This window comes from Chiloscyllium plagiosum, chromosome 31, assembly GCF_004010195.1.
Source record: "Chiloscyllium plagiosum isolate BGI_BamShark_2017 chromosome 31, ASM401019v2, whole genome shotgun sequence".
NCBI lineage: Eukaryota > Metazoa > Chordata > Chondrichthyes > Orectolobiformes > Hemiscylliidae > Chiloscyllium > Chiloscyllium plagiosum.
Genome location: NC_057740.1, coordinates 4,264,608 through 4,285,867, shown reverse-complemented (window position 1 = coordinate 4,285,867; position 21,260 = coordinate 4,264,608). Strand labels below are relative to the sequence as shown.

The window sequence follows — 21,260 nt, the reverse complement described above, 5'->3', positions numbered from 1 at the left end:
GGCCTAACCAGGTATTTATAAAGATTCAGCAAAGCCATCCTTTTGTTCTCAATGCCTCAATTGACAGAAACCAAGATCTTGTATTCACTGCTTTGCTAACTACTCTCTCAATGTAACTGTCATATTCAAAGACCAATGTAAACAAACCCACAGTGTGCTCTGTTCCTGTACAGTTCTAAGAATGGTGCTGTTAACTCTATATTTGGCTATCCTTATCCTTTCTACCAAACTGCACCTCTCGCTTTTCAGTACTCAGTTTTATCTGCCACTTCGCTGCTAATTCTGCTAAGGCGATGCTATCTGCCGGCAACAATGTGATTCATCCAACCAAAATGCATGGTGTCACATTTCTCTGTGTTGAACTCCAACTGCCAATTATTCACATGTAAGGATATAAACTTAAATAATTTGCTGCAGTAATCTCCATTCCTGACTATTCCCATCCATAATTTGATTCCATTTGCAAATTTAGAAATTGTGCTTCTAATTCCAAAGTCAAAACTTTAGTGTAAATTGTAAACAGTGGTGTTCCCAACACTGGTCCTTGATCTTAAAATCACTTTGTACTTTGAGAAGTTTCATGAATAATTACACATGACACATTCATTTTTTAAAATGATGTTATGCAAAAACATAATGCTGATTACAACACACACTACCTACAGGGACTACACAGTACATGGAACAAGACTCCGCACTGTCATCTCAGAAAATCTAACGTGCCCTCTGGAAGACTGCAGGCGCTGCACATTTTTAGACCTATAAGTAATTGACATTCTGTGATTAGTATGACTGTCAATACAGATACCTCCCCCTTTGTACTGGGACCAACACCTGGGCCATGAACTGCAGGGTCACTTTCAGTTGTCTGGTTCCTCCAGGAACACTCACTGATTCATTCACATTGTTCTTGCACTCCGGATTTAGGTTGAAGCTACCATCTCCCAGAGTGGCCACCATTGGCTGTCCTTTTCAGAAGCATCGTGGAATTGCAAACACTGGAGGTCTCAGTTCAGATCAGGTTCCAATCTAGCAGGAGCTCCAATTTCATATGTAATCTGTGGAGATTTTATACATTCAATCAACCCTGGGGTTCACAGAGATCCCAGGATCAGTGTCCGTGGCAGGGCTGAGGGAGGGTGGGAGACTGGGGTCAGAATGCTACAGATGACCCCGGGATCAATTTCAGGGAGGGTTGTGGAGGACACCAGTGACCCTTGGTTCTAGCCTTTGGATTACCGTGGTTAGCTAAGGCTGTAAGGTGGACCAATGAAATAATGAGCTGTGTTTCTGTCCATCTCTACGGATACAGTGCAACTTCCCTAATCACAAACCCCGCTGTTGCTGAGGATAGACAGATAAATGTAACAAGACAGCAAAGTATTAATTTGTCAAAATCCTTGCATGCGGATGAGTCTCCAGGAATCTCCAGCATTGGTCTGCCGTGAGTAGGGAATTCACACCTGCGATATTCTCTGGTCTGTCAACATCGCCTTGATCCTGTGGTATTCCTATACCTTCGGTGAGCAGGAATTGGAGGGCAGACTTTCAGTCAAGTGTAACAATTACGCTGAATTATATGCATGTTGTCGTGGTCCATGTGCAATTATGTACGCCAGTCCTTCCCCCTCAGTCTGTAAATTCATGATGGCTTTCCTCCTCCTTCCTTGGAGGAGGGACAATCTGTGTCTTTACAATACTCTGGATAACTAATGCACACACTCTCCAATCCAGCATCAATCACACAACACTAAATACCTCCTGCATCAGAGGTGGAATCCATTTAACTCTTTGCATTACAGCCTGATGTTTATTTCGGAGGGGACATTTAAAACTCCGGTCAGTGCAGAGTTACACAGCCTGGTAACCGCCGATGATCAGAAAAAGCTCTTATGGACAATAGCAATAGAGTGTATCTCAGTATCCTTTGGTCTGATCTTGGGTTTGGAATTTCTTCTGTTCCCATGCGAGGCTGAGGTGGAAATGCTCTCTGGTCAAAACAGCGAGTTTTGATTGTTTAAGGCAATGGCCCTTTCGTTGTGGATGAGATGCTGGTATTTCAGGAGCACAATGTATGTCAGGATTAACATTGGCAGAGAACACCTGGGTCCAAATATTGTTTGATACCTTCGAATCCAGTCAGCACAAGCTGAGGACTCCATACAGTTTCCAGATTTAAATTCCCAAAGTCCAGAATAATCAGGGAACTTGACACCAAATCCTAGAACACAAATGTACATGTTAGGCTTAACCAGTTTCAGGATCTTGGCACTCCTTTCATCAATGGGTTAATCATTTCTCTCAGAGTGAATTTATATAACATTTACAGCACAGAAATAGGCCATTCAGCCCAAATCAATCCATGCTAACCCACCAGAAGAGAGCTTCATATTCTACCTGAGAAAAGAAACTTTTCTACCACAATTATTAGCCAAACTCTCATTATTAGCCCAAGTTGTAGAATCCTTTACAAATCGTCTCTGTATATAGTGTCGTACACCTTCAAAGACCTTCAGAATTTCAAATACCTCCATTAGATAGCCATCAGGTAGTTCATCCCAGACTTGAATCTCTCACATTACATTTGCAAATCACTTTATATTTGTGCCCTCCCAACAGAGTCAGAGTGATACAGCACCCTTTGGCCCAAACAGATCCTTCCAATTGTCCACATTTGGTCCATACCCCTCTAAACCTTTCCCATCCAGGTACCTGTCCAAATGTTTTTCAAATGTTGCTATTGTACCTGCCTCAAATCACTTTCTCTGGCAGCCCATCCCATATACACACCACTTGCTGCATGAAGTTCCCCTCAGGTCCTTTTTAAATCTTTCTCCTCTCATCTTAAAACTATGCTCCCTAGTTTTTGATTCGCCATCCCAAGGGAAAAGACTATATGCTTTCATCCCTTCAACACCCCTCGTGATTTTATACAACTCAATAAGGTCACCCCTCATTCTCCTACGTCCAAGGAATAAAGTCCTATCCTGGCCAACCTCTCCCTATTACTCAGGCCTACTGGTCCTGACAACATCCTCGAAAATCTTCTTTGCACTCTTTTCAGTCTAACTCTGTCCTTCCTTATAACAGGGTGCCCAAAATTGTACACAATACTCCAATTGCAGCCTCACCAATAACTTAGAGTTACAGACATGTACAGCATGGAAAGAGACCCTTCGGTCCAACTCGTCCATGCTGACCAGATATCCCAACCCAATCTAGTCTGCCCTGCCAGCACCCAGCCCATATCCCTCCAAACCCTTCCTATTCACGTACCCATCCAGATGCCTTTTAAATGTTGCAATTATACTAGCTTCCACCACTTCCTCTGTCAGCTCATTCCGCACACACACCACCACCTGAATGAAAAAATTGCCCCTTAGGTCTTTTATATTTTTCCCCACTCAACCTAAACCTATGCCCTTGAGTTCTGGACCCTCCACCCCAGGGAAAAGACTTTGTCTACATATCCTATCCATGTCCCTCATGATTTTATAAACCTCTGCAAGGTCACCCCTCAGCCTCCAATGCTCCAGGTAAAACAGCCCTAGCCTATTCACCTCTCCCTCTAGCTCAAATCCTCCAAACCTGGCAACATCCTTTTAAATGTTTTCTGAACCCTTTCAAGTTTCACAACATCCTTCCAATAAGAAGGAGACCAGAACTGCACGCAATATTCCAAAAGTGGCCTAACCGATGTCCTGTACAGCTGCAGCATGACCTCCCAATTCCTATATTCAATGCTCTGACCAATAAAGGAAAGCATACCAAATGCCTTGTTCACTATCCTAACTACCTGTGACTGTCTTTATAAGGAGCTATGAACCTGCACTCCAAGGTCCCTTTGTTCAGCAACATCCCTAGGACCTTACCGTTAAGGGTGTAAGTCCTGCTAAGATTTGCTTTCCCAAAATGCAGCACTTCACATTTATCTAAATTAAACTCCATCTGCCACTTCTCAGCCCATTGGCCCATCTGATCAAGGTCCCGTTGTAATCTGAGGTAACCTTCTTCGCTGTCCACTACACCTCCAATTTTGGTGTCATCTGCAAACTTACTAACTATATCTCTTATGCTCACATCCAAATCATTTATATAAATAATGAAAAGTAGAAGACCCAGCACCGATCCTCGTGGCACTCCACTGGTCACAGGCCTCCAGTCTGAAAAACAACCCTCCACCACTATCCTCTCTGTCTTCTACCTTCGAGCCAGCTCTGTATCCAAATGGCTAGTTCTCCCTGTATTCCATGAGATCTAACCTTGCGAACCAGTCTCCCATGGGGAACCTTGTCAAACGCCTTACTGAAGTACACATAGATCACATCTACTGCTCTGCCATCATCAGTCGTCTTTGTTACTTCTTCAAAAAACTGAATCAAGTTTGAGAGACATGATTTCCCAGGCACAAAGCAATACTGACTATCCCTGATCTGTCCTTGCCTTTCCAAATACATGTAAATCCTGTTCCTTAGGATTCCATCCAATAAATTGCCTTCCACGACTTCAGGCTCACTGGTCTATAGTGCTCTGGCTTGTCCTTACCACCCTTCTTAAACAGTGCCACCACGTTAGCCAACCTCCAGTCTTCCGGCACCTCACCAGTGACTATCGATGATACAAATATCTCTGCAATAGGCCCAGCAATCACTTCTCTAGCTTCCCACAGAGTTCTAGGGTACACCTGTTCAGGTCCTAGGAATTTATCCACTTTACCAGTTTCAAGACATCCAGCACTTCTTCCTCTGTAATATGGACATTTTTCAAGATGTCACCATCTATTTCCCTACATTTTGTAGCTTCCATGTCCTTTTCCACAGTAAACACTGATGCAAAATACTTATTTAATATCTCCCCCATCTCCTTCGTCTCCATACAAAGGCTGCCTTGCTGATCTTTGAGGGGCCCTATTCTCTCCCTCGTTACCCTTTTATTTTTAATGTATTTGTAAAAACCCTTTTGATTCTCCTATCTGCCAAAGCGCTCTCATGTCCCCTTTTTGCCCTCCTGATTTCCCTCTTAAGTATACTCCTACTGCCTTTATACTCCAAGGATTCACTCGATCTATCCTGTCTATACCTGACATATGTCCTTCTTTTTCTTCACCAAACCCTCAATTTCTCTCATCATGCAGCTTTCCCTACACCTAGCAGCCTTTCCTTTCACCCAAACAGGAATATACTGTCTCTGGACTCTCTTATCTCATTTTTGAAGGCTTCCCATTTTCCAGCTGTCCCTTTACCTGCAAAGATCTGCCCCCAGTCAGCTTTTGAAAGTTCTTGCCTGATACCATCAAAATTAGCCTCTCTCTTTAGAACTTCAACTTTTAGATCTGATCTATCCTTTTCCATCACTATTTTAAAACTAATAGAATTATGGTCGCTGGCCCCAAAATGCTCCCCCACTGACAACTCAGTCACCTGCCCTGCCTTTTTCCCAAGAGTAGGTCAAAGTTTACAACTGTAACAATGTCCCAACTCCTATACTCAGTGCCTCAGCCAATGAAGGCCAGCATGTTAAATGCTTCCTTCACCTACTTGTGACACCACTTTCAAAGAACTATGTACTTGTACTCAAAGATCCCTCTGTTCTACAACACTAATCAGGGCCTTACCATTTACTGTACAAATCCTAGATTGCTTTGCCTTTCCAAAGTGCAACACCTCACACTTATCTGTATTGAACTGCATTTGCCAATTCTCAGCCCACTTTCCCATCTGACCAAGATCCCTCTGTAATTTTCAATAACTTTCCTCACTATCAGTGATACCTCCTAATTCTGCATCATTCACAAACTTACTAATCATGCCTTGTTTATTCGCATCATTTATGTAAATAACAAATAACAAGATCCCAACACTGACCCCTGTGGCACACCACTAGTCACAGGCCTCCAGTCCGAGAAACAACCTTCAACCATCACCCTCTGCTTCCTACCATCGAGCCAATTTTGAATCCAATTAGCGAGCTTTCCCTGGATCCTTTGCAACCTAATCTTCATGACTAGCCTGCTGTACAGGACCTCGTCAAAGGCCTTACTACAGTCCATATAGACAACATCCACTACTCTACCCTCATCTATCCTTTTGGTTACCTCTTCGAAGAATCTTAAAAGATTTGTCAGACATTACTTCCCATGTACAAATTCATGCTGACTGTCCAAATGCTGGTCGATCCTGTCCATCAGCATCCTCTCCAACAACTTGTCAGGTTCACTGGCTTATAGTTCCCTGGCTTGTCTTTGTTACTTTTCTTAAATAATGGAACAACATAAGCCATCCTAGTCTTCCAGAACTTCACCAGTGGCTAAAGATGAAGTAAAATCTCTGCAAGGCCCTCTGCAATTTCTTCCCTCACCTCCCACAATGTCTGGAGGATGGACTTGATCAGGCCCAGGGGATTTATCCACTATAATGCATTTTAAGGCTGCAAATGCCTCCTCTCTGGTAATATGCATGCAGTCCAAAACATTCCCACTTGCTACCCTTATTTTCTTAGCATCCACGATTCTCTCCTCAATGAACACAGAGGAGAAATATTCATTAAAAAAGAACTCCCCTATCTCCCATGGCTCTACACAGACAACCATGCTGATAGTGAGTTTTGTGATGATTTGTAGCTCAGGTTGAGGTTCTGGATGTAGGTTTGCTCGCAGAGCTGGGAGGTTCATTTCCAGACGTTTTGTCACCATACTAGGTAATATCATCAGTGAGCCTCCGGATGAAGCATTGTGGTATTCATCAGTGAGCCTCCGGATGAAGCATTGTGGTATGGTCTGCTTTGTATTTGTGTGTTTAGGTTTCCTTGGGTCGGTGACATCATTTCCTGTGGCGATGTAATTTCCTGTTCTTTTTTGCAGGGGGTGGTAAATGGGATCCAAGTCAAGGTGTTCGTTGATAGAGTTCCGGTTGGAATGCCATGTTTCTAGGAATTCTTGTGCGTCTCTGTTTGGCTTGTCCTAGGATAGATGTGTTGTCCCAGTTGAAGTGGTGTCCTTCCTCATCCGTATGTAAGGATACTAGTGAGAGAGGGTCATGTCTTTTTGTGGCTAGTTGATGTACACGTATCCTGCTGGCTAGTTTTCTGCTGTTTGTCCAATGTAGTGTTTGTTACAGTTCTTGGGACAACACATCCATCCTAGGACAAGCCAAACAGAGCCACATGCAAGAATTCCTAGAAGCATGGCATTCTAACCAGAACTCTATCAATAAACACGTTAACTTCAATCCCATTTGGCCACTCCGCTGAGAAAAACAGGAAATCACATCACCACAGGAAATGATATCACCGACCCAAGGAAACCTAAACACACAAATAAAAAGCAGGCCATACCACCAGTGCTTCATTCGGAGGCTCACTGATGTTACCTAGTGTGATGACAAAATATCTGAAACCAAACCTTTCAGGTCAGCGAGCAAACCTATATCCAGAACCATGCTGATCTTTAAGGGGACATATTCTCTCCCTAGCTACTCTTTCACTGTCTCAATTGAGCAGCAACGGTTTGTCCCTATCCAATGTCCAGACCCATCACGATTTTGAAAACGTCTATCGGATTTCCTGTTAGTTTTCTCTCTCCAAGTCAAATAGTTCCAATGTCATTGATCTATCTTCATAACTGAAGTCTTTCTTCCCTGGAACTATCTTTGTAAACCTCTTCTGCACTCTCTCCAAAGTGTTCACCTCCTTCCTCAATATCTGAGGGGAGGACTAATAGGCATCTAGAGTTAAGTTCAGCATCATCTCCTTGCTCTTGTACTCTATGCCCCTATTAATAAAGCCCAGGACACTACATGCTTTATTAACCATCTTCTATGATCTATACAGACATCCACTCAGATCCCTCTGCTCATGCACTTGATTGTATTTTAGCCCCTGTTTTAAATTAGCTGTCCATGTTCTTCCTCACCCTTCTCTGCTTTGAACTTCACCTGCCACCAATACACCACTGTCAACTAGAATCAGAGAATCCCTACAATGTGGAAAGAGGCCATTTGGCCCATAGTCTGCACCGAACCCCAAGAACAAGCCCCACCCTGTTCTCATAACCCTGCATTTACAGTGGCTAATCCACCCAAGTTAAACTTCGCTGGACACTATGGAGCAATTTAGCACAACCAATTCACCTAACCTGCACATAGAGTCATAGAGATGTACAGCATGGAAACAGACCCTTCAGTCCAATCCGCCCATGCTGAGCAGATATCCCAACCCAATCTAGTCCCACCTAGCAGCACCCAGCCCATATTCCTCCAAACCCTTCCTGACTGAGAGGAAACTGGAGCCCCTGAAGCATACCCACGCAGACACAAGGAGAATACGTAAACTCCACAGACAGGCGACCAAGGCTGGAACTGAAGCCAGATCCCTGGCGCTGTGAGGCTGCAGTGCTAACCACTGAGCCATTATGCCACCTTTGTCTATGTTGTTTTGAAGTTCTACACTGTCCTTGCACCAGCATGCTTTCAAATTCTGTATCATGCTCAATGCTGAAATTGATCCCTGCACACCAAGATTGAGATCATTAATATGCACCAGGAAAAGCAAAGATCTCAACACCATTCTCTTGGTGAATTCTACTACAAACTTTTCTCCAGTCCAAAATATATCCATTGAGTATTACAGTTTCCATCACTGAGCCAATTGTGTACCATTGTTGCTACTGTTCGTTTTATTCCATGAGTTTTAACCTTTCTCACAAGTCAGTGATGTAGCAGTTTTACAGCATGGAAACAGGCCCTTTGGCCATCACGTCCACGCCAGTCATCAAGTGCCTATGTACTGTAATCCTATTTTCCAGCACTGGGTACAGGCCTAGTGTTCATCTAAATACTTAGCTGTTGTGATGGTTCCAGTTTCCAGGCAGAAGGTTCCAGGTCTCCACCACCCTCAGGGGAAAATAAAAATCCTCCCATGCCCTGTAAACCTCCTGCCTTTACCATAAATCTGCGACACCTGTTATTGAACTTTCAACTAAGGGAAAGGTTTCTTCCAATCCTCCCAAGCAATGCCCCTGAATTTGTACACCCTAATTACATCCTCACTCGGCCTTCTCTACTTTAAGGAAAGCAACCCCAGCCTGTCTCGTCTTGTTTCATAGCTTAATGACTTCAGCTCAGGCAACATCCTGGTGAATTTCCTTTGCACCCCTCATATCCAAAGATGTGCAGGTCAGGTGAATTGGCCATGCTAAATTGCCCGTAGTGTTAGGTAATAAGGGTTTCATAGCTTAATGACTTCAGCTCAGGCAACATCCTGGTGAATTTCCTTTGCACCCCTCATATCCTCTCTATGGTGTGGTGTGGTGACCAGAACTATACACAGTACTCCAGCTAATGAAGATCTCATACAGCTCTACGTAAACTCCCTGCAAAATACCAAAGAACTGTGGATGCTGGAAATTCCCTGCAGTTTTTATTCAATGCCTTTAACAGTCAAGTCATACAGTGATATAGTTATATAGTACAGCAACTTCAGTCTAAATTGTCCGTACCGTCCATATAGCCTAAACTGATCTAATCCCATTTACCAGCATTTGGCCCATATCCATGTAAAGCCTTCCTGTTTATATACCCATTCAATGTTTTTTAAATGGTGTACTGTAATTGTATCCACTTCCTCTGGCAGCTCATTTGATACATGCTTTCTTTGCGTGGAAAAAGTTGCCCCTCAGGTCCCATTTAGATGTTTCCCATCTTACCTTAAACTAATGCTCTGTAGTTTTGCAGTCCTCTACTCTGGGGGAAAAAAAGACCTTGTCTATTCCCCCTGTCCATGCCTCATGTTTTGTTTTTAAACAATCCTCTATAAGGTCACCCCTCAGCCTTTGATGCTCCAGGGCAAACAGCCCCAGCCTATTCACCCTCTCCCTATAGCTCAAACCCTCCAACCCTGGCAACATCCTTGTAAATCTTTTCTGAACCCTTTCAAGTTTCACAACATCTTTCCTATAAGCAGGGAGACCAGAAGTGAACACAGTATTTCATAACTTTCTTAACCACTGACTCTGTTGCCTTAAGGATCTGTGGACATGACACAAAGATAGGTGGAGGGACAGGCAGTGTTGAGGAAGCGGGGAGGCTGCAGGAGGACCTTGACATGCTAAGCAAGTGGCAAAGAAGTAGCAGATGGAATACAATGTGGCAAAGTTTGAGATTATGTGCCTTGATAGGAAGAATACAGGCGTTGACTATTTTCTAAATGGGGACAGGCTTCAGAAATCTGAAGCACAAAGGAAGTTGGGAGTCCGAGTTCAGGTTTCTCCTAAGGGTAACATACAGGTTCAGCTGGCAGTTAGGAAGACAAATGCAATGTTGCAATCATTTCAAGGGGGCTAGAATACAACAGCAAAGTTTACTGCTGAGGCTGTAATAAGAGACCGCATTTAGAATATTTCGAACAGTTTGGGACCATGTAGCTAAGGAAGAATGTGGTGTAACTTAAGAGTGTGCCCAGAGGAAGTTTACATGAATCAGCCTGGGAATGAAGAGCTCGTTATAGGAGGAGGTGTTGAGAACTTTGGGTCTGTACTCGATGGAGTTTAGAAGGATGAGAGAGGATCAGATTGAAACTGACAGGATACTGAGAGGCACGGAGAGCGAGGACTTGGAGAGGATGTTTTCAATAGTAGAAGATACTAGGTTTGAGGGCACAGCCTCAGGGAGAAGGGTTGACCCTTTAGAACAGAGATGAGGAATTTCTTCATCCAGAAAGCGAGTAATCAGTGGAACTCTGCTGCAGAGAGCTGTGATGCCAAACCATTGAGTGTATTTAAGGTAAGAGATAGATAGGTTCATGCAGGAGCAAATTACTACAGATGCTGAAATCTGTACTGAAAATGTTAAAATGCTGAAGATCACAGTGGTTCAGGCAGCATCCATTGAGAGAGAGCAAGCTAACATTTCAAGCATAGATGATCCTTCATCAGAACCTATTAAATAGGTTCATGATTAGTAAGGGGATCAAGGGTTATCGTGAGAAGGCAGAGGATGGGGTTGAGAAACGTATCAGCCATCTTTGAGTGGTGGAGTAGACTGGACCCGAAACACTAACTCTGCTTTCTTGACACAGATGCTGCCAGACATGCTGAGTTTCTCCAGCAACTTCTGTTTTGGCCTTCTGAACACTCTAGGTTAATGCTAAATGACAAATGCTAAGAGTTCTTCTCAGTGGAAGTTTAAGAAAAGCTTTGATGGTTTTGATGGTCAATCTCTCTTCTTTGTTTCTACACTATTTTGTAACCACATTTTAGATTAGATTACATTACATTACGGTGTGGAAACAGACCCTTCGGCCCAACAAGTCCACACCGACCTGCCGAAGCGCAACCCACCCATACCCCTACATTTACCCCTTACCTAACACTACAGGCAATTTAGCATGGCCAATTCACCTAACCTGCTTGGCTTTGGATGGGATCCCTGGCTTCTGAGGTGGAGCCAGTGCCTGAGAGTTTGTCTTTGCCCTGTGAACAAGGGGAGCACAATCTGCAGGAAAGAACCGGCTGTTCTTTCACATCTAGCAGCAACCAGAACAAAGAATGATTAATGACTTATATGTGATATAAAGCTAAATGGAATATCGTGTGGGATGTGTTGCTCACTCCTGGCAGAGATCAGGCACAAGACATTTTGCAATAGCTCAACTGATTGCATTTGATGGGTTTAAAAAGTTTTGGAATGTTAGCTTTTATTTCAAATGGAATACAAAGGGTTGAAAGTTACATTAAGTTACATAAAGCTCTAGTTAAGCCCCATTTGGATGGTTACTTATTTCATGGGCAGTGCACCTCAGGAAACAAACTGACTTCAGAAACAAGGCTCGTATAGAAGATTAAATGGATGATCTAAGGGGTGTTTAAATGAAGAAAAAGTTGATAGAGAGGACCTAATTTGCATTGGTAGCAAGTCCAGAACAAGATAATAGACAGTAACTTTACAGTAACTTTAGACTATTGATGAAAATGTCGGAAAATACTTATTCACACAGTGATTAAAAACCTGGAACTTTCTCTGCAAGCCACGTTAGGTAAAGCAGGCTCAACTGAAGTTGACAAATCAGCAGGTTCATTAGGAAGGAGCTTTAATTAAGAATTCATGCTGTTTCTAAAGACTGAGCTTAATTGTGAATGACATCCTGCGTGCAACTCTGGGACAAAGGTAAACTTTCCTTTCTCTGACCTGTCTGAAGCCTTTGACATGGTGACCACACCATCACCCTGCAATCCCCTGCCACTCTCCTCCAGTTGGGTGACACTGCTCTCACCTGGTCCATTCTCAATAATCTAAGAATGGCTGAAGAATCATCAGCGATTGCCTCATTCCTGCTCCCCTAGCATTACTTCTGGCATCATCCAAAGCTCTACCCTTGGGCCTTTCTGAATTTCTCATCTCCACACTGCCCCTGAGCAACACTGGTGGTTCGATGTTGTTGAGTAGTAGCAGATGCTTGAAATGCTTATAGAAGTGACTAACACTTGAGTATCTAAGGGAGACCCAAACTTTGTAATCACACAATTGTGCAATTTTAATTGAATACTGCAGAATATAAGTTGTCCCTTAACAATAAACAAGGCAATCTGATATTCTCTCTCTCTCTCACACATACACACACACACATTTCCTGTGGGTCCTTTATTATTCTACACTATCACCCTTACTCTCCTGTCAAATCTCTCTTCTATCTTACTATCTTCTAGGTCTGCACTGGCAGCTGAAGATTTTGTACCACACAATCGCACAATTTTACCTTCTGTTGTTTCCAGGCAGTTAGGTGTCAACAGGAAGCTGGGCTTCAATGTCCACTCGACAAATGGGACACTTCTTACTGGTGGCCAACCATTGGTCCACACAAATCTGGTGGAAGAGGTGCATGCATGGGAGACGCCTGCAATGAAGAGTTAACAGTGTTAGGAATGGCCTGGCATCTCGGTAACCATTATCTGTGATGCTACTGACCATTCACAAATTGAATTCCCCACCAATATAAGCCCATAAGATACAGCAGCAGAAATTAGGCCATTCAGCCCACAGAGTTTGCACTGCTATTCAATCATGGCTGATATTTCTCAACCACATTTTCCCACTTTCTACCTGTAACCCTTGATCCCCTTGACAATCAAGAACTATCTATCTCAGTCTTAAAGAGACTCAGTGACCTGGCTTCCACAGCTTTCTGTGGCAATGAGTTCCATAGATTCATCACTCTCTGGCTGAAGACGTTTCGATTTATCTCAGTTCTCATGGGTCTTCCCTTTACTCTAAGGCAGTGCCCTCGGGCCCTAGTCTCTCCTATCAATGGAAACATCTTCCCAACATCCACTCTGTCCAGGCCATTCTGTATTCTGTATGTTTCAATTCGATCCACCTCCTCGTTCTTATAATCTCCAAATATAGACCAGGAGTCCTCAAACATTCCTCATATGCTAAACTTTTCATTCCTGGAACTGTTCTCGTGAATCTCCTCTGAACACGGTCCAGGGCCAGTACGTCCTTCCTGAGATATGGGATCCAAAACTGTGCACAATACTCCAAACATGGTCTCACCAGAGCCTCGGAAGTACATCCCTACTTTTATATTCAAGTCCTCTCCAAATAAATGCCATCATTGATTTGCCTTCCTAACGTCTGACTCAACCTGCAAGTTTACCTTGAGAGAATCCTGGACTAGAACTCCCAAGTCTCTTTGCAAATCAGATTTCTGAATTTTCTCCCCATTTAGAAAATAGCCCATGCCTCTATTCTTCCTACCAAAGTCCATGACCTCACACGTTCCCACGATGTACAGGACTTCTTTGCCCACTTTCCTAATCTGTCAAAATTCTTCTGCAGACTCCCCGCCTCCTCAATGTTACCTGTCCGTCTACCTCTCTTTATATTGTCTGCAAACATCGCCAGTATGCCCTCAGTTCCTTCATCTAGATCATTAATGTATAAAACGAAAAGTTGTGGTCCCAACACTGAGCCTTGTGGAACACCACTTGTCACCGGCTGCCATCCTGAGAAACATCCTTTTATCCCCACTCTCTGCTTTATACCAGGCAGCCATGATTCAATCCACGCTAGCACCTTGCCTCTAACACCATTGTCCCTTATCTTACTCCTGTGCGACACCTTATCAAAGGCGTTCTTGAAGTCCACATAGATAACATCCATTGGCTCTCCTGAGTCGAACCTGCTTGTTACTTCCTCAAAGAATTCTAGCAGATTGATGAAACAATGGTGACTTTGGCCTATTTTACCATAAACTTCCAAATATTCAGAAATCTCATTCTTCACGATGAATTCCAGGATCTTAACCAGGATAGAGATTAGGCAAATCAGTCTGTAATTTTCCATCTTTTGCCTTACTCGCTTTTTAAACAGGGGTGACATGTTCAGTCCGATCCAAAGGGACCCTCCCGGACTATAGCAATTCTCGAAAGATCATCAGTAAAGCCTCCACTATCTATTCAGCTACTTCATTCAGAACTCTGGGGTGTAGTCATCTGGTCCAGATAATGTATCCACCTTCAAACCAGTTTTTCTAACACCTTCTCCTTGGTGATGGCCACCATAATCAGCTCTGCCCCCTCACTCTCAAATTTTTGGGATATTATGTCTTCCAATGAGAAGACTGACACAAAGTAATTATTCAGTTCCTCAGTCATTTCCTTGTTTCCCCACTACTATCTCTCCAGCAACATTTTCCAGCAGCCCAATGTTCACTTTTGACTCTCTTTTGCCTTTTATATATCTAAAGAAATTCTTGCAGTTTTCCTTTACATTACTGGCTAGCTTACCCTCATATTTAATCTTTTCCCTCCTTATTTCTTTTTTTTTTGTTGCTCTTGGTTGGCAAGCTTCCCAATCCTCTGGTTTCCCACTGTCCTTCACCACATGACATGCTTTCTCTTTTGCTTTGATGCGATCCCTGACTTCCCTGGTCAACGATGGTTGCCTCATCCTCCCTGTACCATGCTTTTTTTTCCTCGGGACGAATCTCTGCTATGCCTCCTGAATTATTCCCAGAAACTCCTGCCATTGCTGTTCCACTGTCTTTCCTGCTAGGTTCCTCTCCCAGTCAATTCTGGTCAGCTCCTCCCTCATGCCTCTGTAGTTGCCTTTGCTCAATTGACATTCAATATCTCTGATTCTATCTTCTTCCTCTCAAACTACAGAGTAAATTCAATGATCATTGCCTCCTAAGGGTTCCTTTACCTTAAGCTCCCTTATCAAGTCTGCCTCATAGCACATTAAATCCAGTATTGCCTGTTCCTGAGGGGGTTCCACCACAAGCTGCTCCAAAAAGCCATCTCGTAGACATTCCACCAATTCCTTTTAAGTGCAATCCACTACCAACCTGATTTTCCCAGTCCTCCTGCATACTGAAATCCCACATGATCACTGTAACTTTGCCTTTCCTACACATCTTTTCTATTTCCTGGTATATCTTGCACCCAGCTCCTGACTACTGTTTGGAGGCCTCTACATAACTCCAACTATGGGACAGTGAGGTCTGCAGATGCTGGAGATCAAAGTTGAGTGTGTGTTGCTGGAAAAGCACAGCGGTTCAGGCAGATTTTCCTGCTCCTTGTATGCTGCCTGACCTGCTGTGCAAAAGCAACACACTCAACCCACATAACTCCAACTATGTTTTTTTTTTCACCTTTGTGGTTCCTCAGCTGTACCCACACAGATTCTGACCCAACTTCATTTCTTGCTATTGATTTCATTTCATTTCTTACTAATAAGGCAACCCCACCCCCTCTGCCCACCTCCCTATCTTGTTGATAGGATATATATATATCTTTCATGTTCAGCTCCCAATCCTGATCCCCTTGAAGTCACATCTCCGTGATGCCTAACACATCATACTTGCCAATTTCAATCTGCACCCCAAGCTCATTTACCTTATTCCTTATACTGCGTACTTTCAGATCCAACACCTTTAGTCCTGTATTAATCGGCACTCTTCTCACTGTCATTCATTTGTCCAGAGTGTTTGAAGTTTGGTTGCTAACCCTTTCCAAACACACTGTCCTATTTGTGCCTGTGCTGGAGACTTTAATAACCTCTCCAGAGTTCTGCAATCTTACCTCCTCCTTTAATTTGGGTTTTCTATGTTCCCCTATAATTGAACTCCCTCCCCCATCAAGAACCCTAGTTATGCAATTCACTAGGACTCTGGTCCCACCACGGTTCAGATGAAGATCGCCCCATCGGAACAGTTCTCGTTTTCCCACTACTGGTGCCAATGTCTCATGAATTCAAACCCATTTCTCCCACAGTAATCACTGAGCCACGCATTTACCTGCTTAATCTTATTGACCAATTGTGTCAATTAGCTCGTGGGGAGATTTTGATTGTAAGATTTGGAAAGATTTCCAAGCACAAATTCAACTCAGGAGGATTCTACATCTCAAAAAGCAAGCCTCAGTCTGACGTTTCGTAAGCTTGAGACCAAAGTAAACATTTCAGCACAAAAATGTTTGTAAGGATGAACAGAAGAGATGAGCATTAATGGGGTAGGCCAATCTAACACTGGGAAATCTAAAGAGAATATTCTAAATTGGAACAAAATGACATCAGAACAGTGATGAAACCCAAGGAACTGCATATAAGTGATGCATGAAAGTGACCCAGTGTTAGTGTCCTGGTCAATCTAATAGCGAAGACAGCAGACAGGGTTTTATATCAGAAAATGGATAGGGTGAAGGGGAAGTGTGGAAAGGATTCTGCTACGTATAAATTTACAAGCATGAAGAGAAACGCCAAACCTGCAAAGAAGAGAAATGATTTGGTTAAAAATAAGCAGAATGGGTCAAAAAGGGACAGTAAGCTAACAGAAGGTCAGGGAGAAGTAGAAATAAGTTGAAGCTAATGGCACAATACAGCAAATTATGTAAAGCCTACGCAAGTTGATAAGTGAATTAATAACTTAGATATAAGCTTGATCTAACAGCCATCACATGGTTGCAGAAACAAGATAGCTAAGACAGACTGGGGAAACAGATTAAAAGATATGACAATAGCATGGCAAACTTCAACATATCACCGCAGCGGGTAACATCAGCAAGAATCATGGCAATAACTCACCAAGCTCCTTCAACTGCACCTTCCAAATCTGAATCTCTAGCATCTAGAGGGTCAAGGAAGCAGCAAGATGGGACACTGCCACCTGCAAGCTTATCTCCAAGCTACTCAGCATCCTGACTTGGAAATGAATTACTGCTCCTTCACGGTCACCAGATCAAAGTGCAAGTTTACTAATAATACAAAGGTAGATAGGACCCGGACAGAGTCAGGTTACAAAAGGATAGAAATAGGTTAAATGAATGAGGAAGAACATGGCAAGATATACAGAAAATTTGTATAAGGGTGACGTTATTCCCTTTGGAAGGAAAATCAAAGTAGTACTTTTTAAAATTATGGGAGAATGGGAAATGCCAGCAGATGGATTTGGATGTTTCCTTGTACAAGACTTACAAAAATCAATATTCAGCAGTTAGGAAAGCAACTGGCTCCTAATACAAAGGGATCAGAGTATGAGAGTATTATACAAAAGGTACTGGTGAGACCACACCTGGAGTATGTATACAATTGTGGTTTCCTCACCCAAGAGTGAGTGCCACAAAGGCTCACTTGACTTGCACGTATGAGGGGACTCTCCTACATAGAGAGATTGAGTAGTCTACACCTTTGTCTCTCAGTCTTCTAAACTCCCAAGAATAATGTCATTCAAATTTTTAAGGGGTTAGTTAAATTAGGTATAGGTGGATGCAGTGACAACTTCGACTTCTGCTGAGGTTTCTCACCTGACATCTTCTCCTTCCTCTAAAGGTGACAGACATATTGTGCATTTCTCTTCCACCTCAGCTGCCTCCTTCCCTTCCTCACAGGTCTCCAGTGTCCTCTGCAATATCAAATTTGTCGAGTGAAATGAACAGACTAATGCAATATTAATCCCAATGCTGCCAAATACAGAAGAGCTTTAAGACCATATTTTGAGACAGGCAATTGGAAAAGAGACTGTGGTCACAAAGTTCCAATTCACTAGCTTGGCACAATTAGCTTCAAATTAATATTTCTTAGAACCCGGAGAGATACCTCGAGAAGATGATTGCTATGGGCAAAGGCTAGCTGGGAAAAAAAAACCTCACCTTTTCATACTTGTGCAGGAAGGTGTATCTTTCAATGGTGCTTTGCGATGCTCCATGGTTTAAGTCACTGAATTGATCCTCCAGGTGCAGCAGGTCCTCAAAATGAAAGGGATCATGTCACAAAGCAACTCAAAGCAGTAGCATCCAGACGGTCAGTCAGTCTATTCAGACATGGTGTATAACTACTCACCCATTTGAATCTCAATGTCTAAGTTACTACATTGAAGAAGTAAGGCAACCAGAACTATTGCTTAGGCATTTAGGTGCAGATACTGCCCAATCAACTCACATACTGGCTGAGGTTCACTGGGTGTCACATACAGCTGATTCAGAAAGACTAGAGTTCAGAAAAATAAGCCTGTTGTCCAAGCTTACACCACAGAGCACTGCTGAGGAGATAATACACTAGGCCAAAACAGGCTTCTCAGCTAAAGGATCTCAGAATCTACTCAAACAGCAGAGGAGTAAAAATAAAGGTTGGCCTTTATTGGTTTTCAACCAACAATTATTAGAACAGATTATCTGGTCATTTATCTCAGAGATGTTTCTCACTGAAATGTAAAATAGTTATACAGCATTTTAGGTGACCTGTCATGAACATGTCTGTGGGATCTTGTTTGCATAAATCATCTGCCATATGCCTTTTGTTACCACATTCACTACGTAGAAAAGAAAATCATTTGGAACATGCTGAGATTGTAAATGGCATTATGCAGAAGTAAACTCTCTCTTTATCTAACCCTTTTTGTTCACTCTGTGACTGATTCTCATGAGTTAATTGGACTCAGGCAAAGTTGCAAAATTGGGATCAATGAAAGAATATTCCAAGTATGAAACAGTACAGAGGTGTTCAGCAGCATATTTAATAACTGTCAAGAGAGTGTAGTGAAGAAGGTATACCCAAGTTGGATACAATAATTTAGTTCTTTGTTCCTTATTCCACTACACCTATATCGTTAAAAATCACAGAACACCAGGTTATAGCCCAACAGGCTTATGTGGAAGCACTAGCTTTTGGAGGGCTGCTCCTTCATCAGGTGCTTGTGCAGAATAAGATCATAAGACACAGAATTTATAGCAAAGGTCTACAGTGTGATGTAACTGAAATTATATATTGAAAAAGACCTGGATTGTTTGTTAAATCTCTCACCTTTTAGAAAGACCATGTTGGTTTCAGTTCTTTCATATGTAAATCCCAGAACTTCTTTTTAAAAGCTACATTCTCAAGTGAAGTTTAACAATAAGTGCTATGTCAGCTCAGATAATGCACTGAAGGTGCGAGGTGCCCTGTGTGAGGCTGTCTGTGCCCCAATGCCCAATGTTCAGGCTGATCCTACTTCTAAAAAAAGGGATTTACAGAATCTTACATGGATGGATTAATGCCACACAGACAGAGTATGTGTATGAGTGCAAAACAGTATAAGGCTGTGAGAGGGGGTGTGTGTATGTGTGAGTGTGAGAGAAAGAGAGAGAGAGAGGTGGTGCATGAGAAATTTTATGTGTGTCTGTGTGTGTACCATGCAATGGGGTCACCTGTAGTATGACATGACCCCCAGGTCCTGGTTGAGGCCATCCTCATGGGTACTGAACTTAGCTATCAGCCTCTGCTCGGCCACTTTGCGTTGTTTCCTGTCCCGAAGTCTGCCTTGGAGGATGGTCACCCGAAGGTCAGAGACTGAATGCCCTGAACCGCTGAAGTGTTCAACGACTGGGAGGAAACACTCCTGGCTGGTGATTGTCGTGCGGTGCCCATTCATCCATTGCAGTAGCTTCTGCTCAGTCTCACCAGTGTACCACTCCTCAGGATATCCTTGCCTGCAGTTTAGGCAATAGACACTTTGGCCGAGTCACATGACTATCTGCCACATACATGGAGAGTGTTGTCCCCATGCGAAATGGTGGTATCCATGTCAACACTCTGACACGTCTTGCAGCATCTGCCATGACAGGGTTGTATGGTGTTGTCCTGAAAGCCGGGCAGTTTGTCACGGACAGTGATCTGTTTGAGGTTTGGTGGCTGTTTAAAAGGCAAGAAGTGGAGGTGTGGGGAAGGTCTTGACGAGGTGCTCATCCTCATTGATAATGTGTTGCAGATCACGAAGAACATGGCGTGGTTTTTTGGGTCCTGGGAAGTACGGGACAATGAAGGGTACCCTGTCGGTTGGCAGCTACTGTCTGTCTCCTGAGGAGGTCATTATGGTTCCTTGCTGTGGCATGTTGGAACTGGTGGTCGATGAGTTGAGCATTGTACTCGTTCTTATGAGGGCATCCTTGAGTACTTTCAAGTGTCCATTACATTCCTCCTCATATGAACAGATCCTGTATTTCACAAAACTTATACCCCTTTAAACACACACACACACACACACTTTCCCCCGCCCCCAATAACACACTCACACCCACCCACATACACATTTAAGTTGTGGGGTGAATTTGTACTTGCAGAATTACTTCTTATTTTGCTCAAAAACTGCATTAATCCATGCAAGATTGCATACTTTTTTTTAAGAAATAGCATCAGTCTGAACATTGGGGCACAGAGAGCCTCACACAGGGCACCTCACACCTTCAATGCATTATCTGAACTGACATGGCACTTATTGTTAAACTTCACTTGAGAATGTAACTTTTAAAAAAGTTCTGGGTTTTATATAAGAAAGAGCTAAAACCAACATGGTCTTTCTAAAAGATGAGTGACTGAAACAACCCAGGTCTTTTTCAATTATAATGCATCACACTGTAAACGTGTGCTAAAAATTGAGTATTCCACAACCAGCCGATGAAGGAGCAGCACTCCGAAAGCTAGTGCTTTCAAATAAACCTGTTGGACTATAACCTGGTGCTGTGTGCTTTTTAACTTTGTCCACCCCAGTACCTCTAAACCATATCCATTTACATCAGTTTTTTTTGTGGTGAAGTACGTAGAGATATTGGTGCTGCTGGGATATGACGCAGGGACTTTCCAGAATCTAAGGATACTCGAAAGAAATTTTATCATTGCATTTTTTCTTAATTCATTCATGGTATACAGGCGTCACTAGTTGCACCAGCATTTATTGCCCATCCTTAATTGCCCAGAGGGCAGTTAAGAGTAAATCACATTGCTGAGGGGCTGGAGACG

The 21,260-nt window shown here is 43.0% G+C and overlaps 1 protein-coding gene across 5 annotated transcripts in view; it reads right to left on the bottom strand.

Moving 5' to 3' along the window:
• Nucleotides 1-605: 605 nt before the first annotated feature.
• Nucleotides 606-21,260, bottom strand: part of LOC122565162 (E3 ubiquitin-protein ligase arkadia-A-like) — an 86,802-nt gene continuing 66,147 nt past the window's right edge. For 3 of the 5 annotated variants that reach the window (XM_043720859.1, XM_043720861.1, XM_043720860.1), the window contains exons 12-15: nucleotides 18,140-18,235; nucleotides 17,795-17,892; nucleotides 12,748-12,885; nucleotides 611-2,221 (exon numbers count right to left, since the gene is read on the bottom strand). In XM_043720859.1, coding sequence (XP_043576794.1) covers nucleotides 12,768-12,885; nucleotides 17,795-17,892; nucleotides 18,140-18,235 — 312 coding nt within the window. In that variant the 3' untranslated portion in view covers nucleotides 611-2,221; nucleotides 12,748-12,767. Of the gene's footprint in view, nucleotides 2,222-12,747; nucleotides 12,886-17,794; nucleotides 17,893-18,139; nucleotides 18,236-21,260 lie in introns of all 5 variants that reach the window. The other 2 variants (XM_043720863.1, XM_043720862.1) reach the window with 2 other exon arrangements.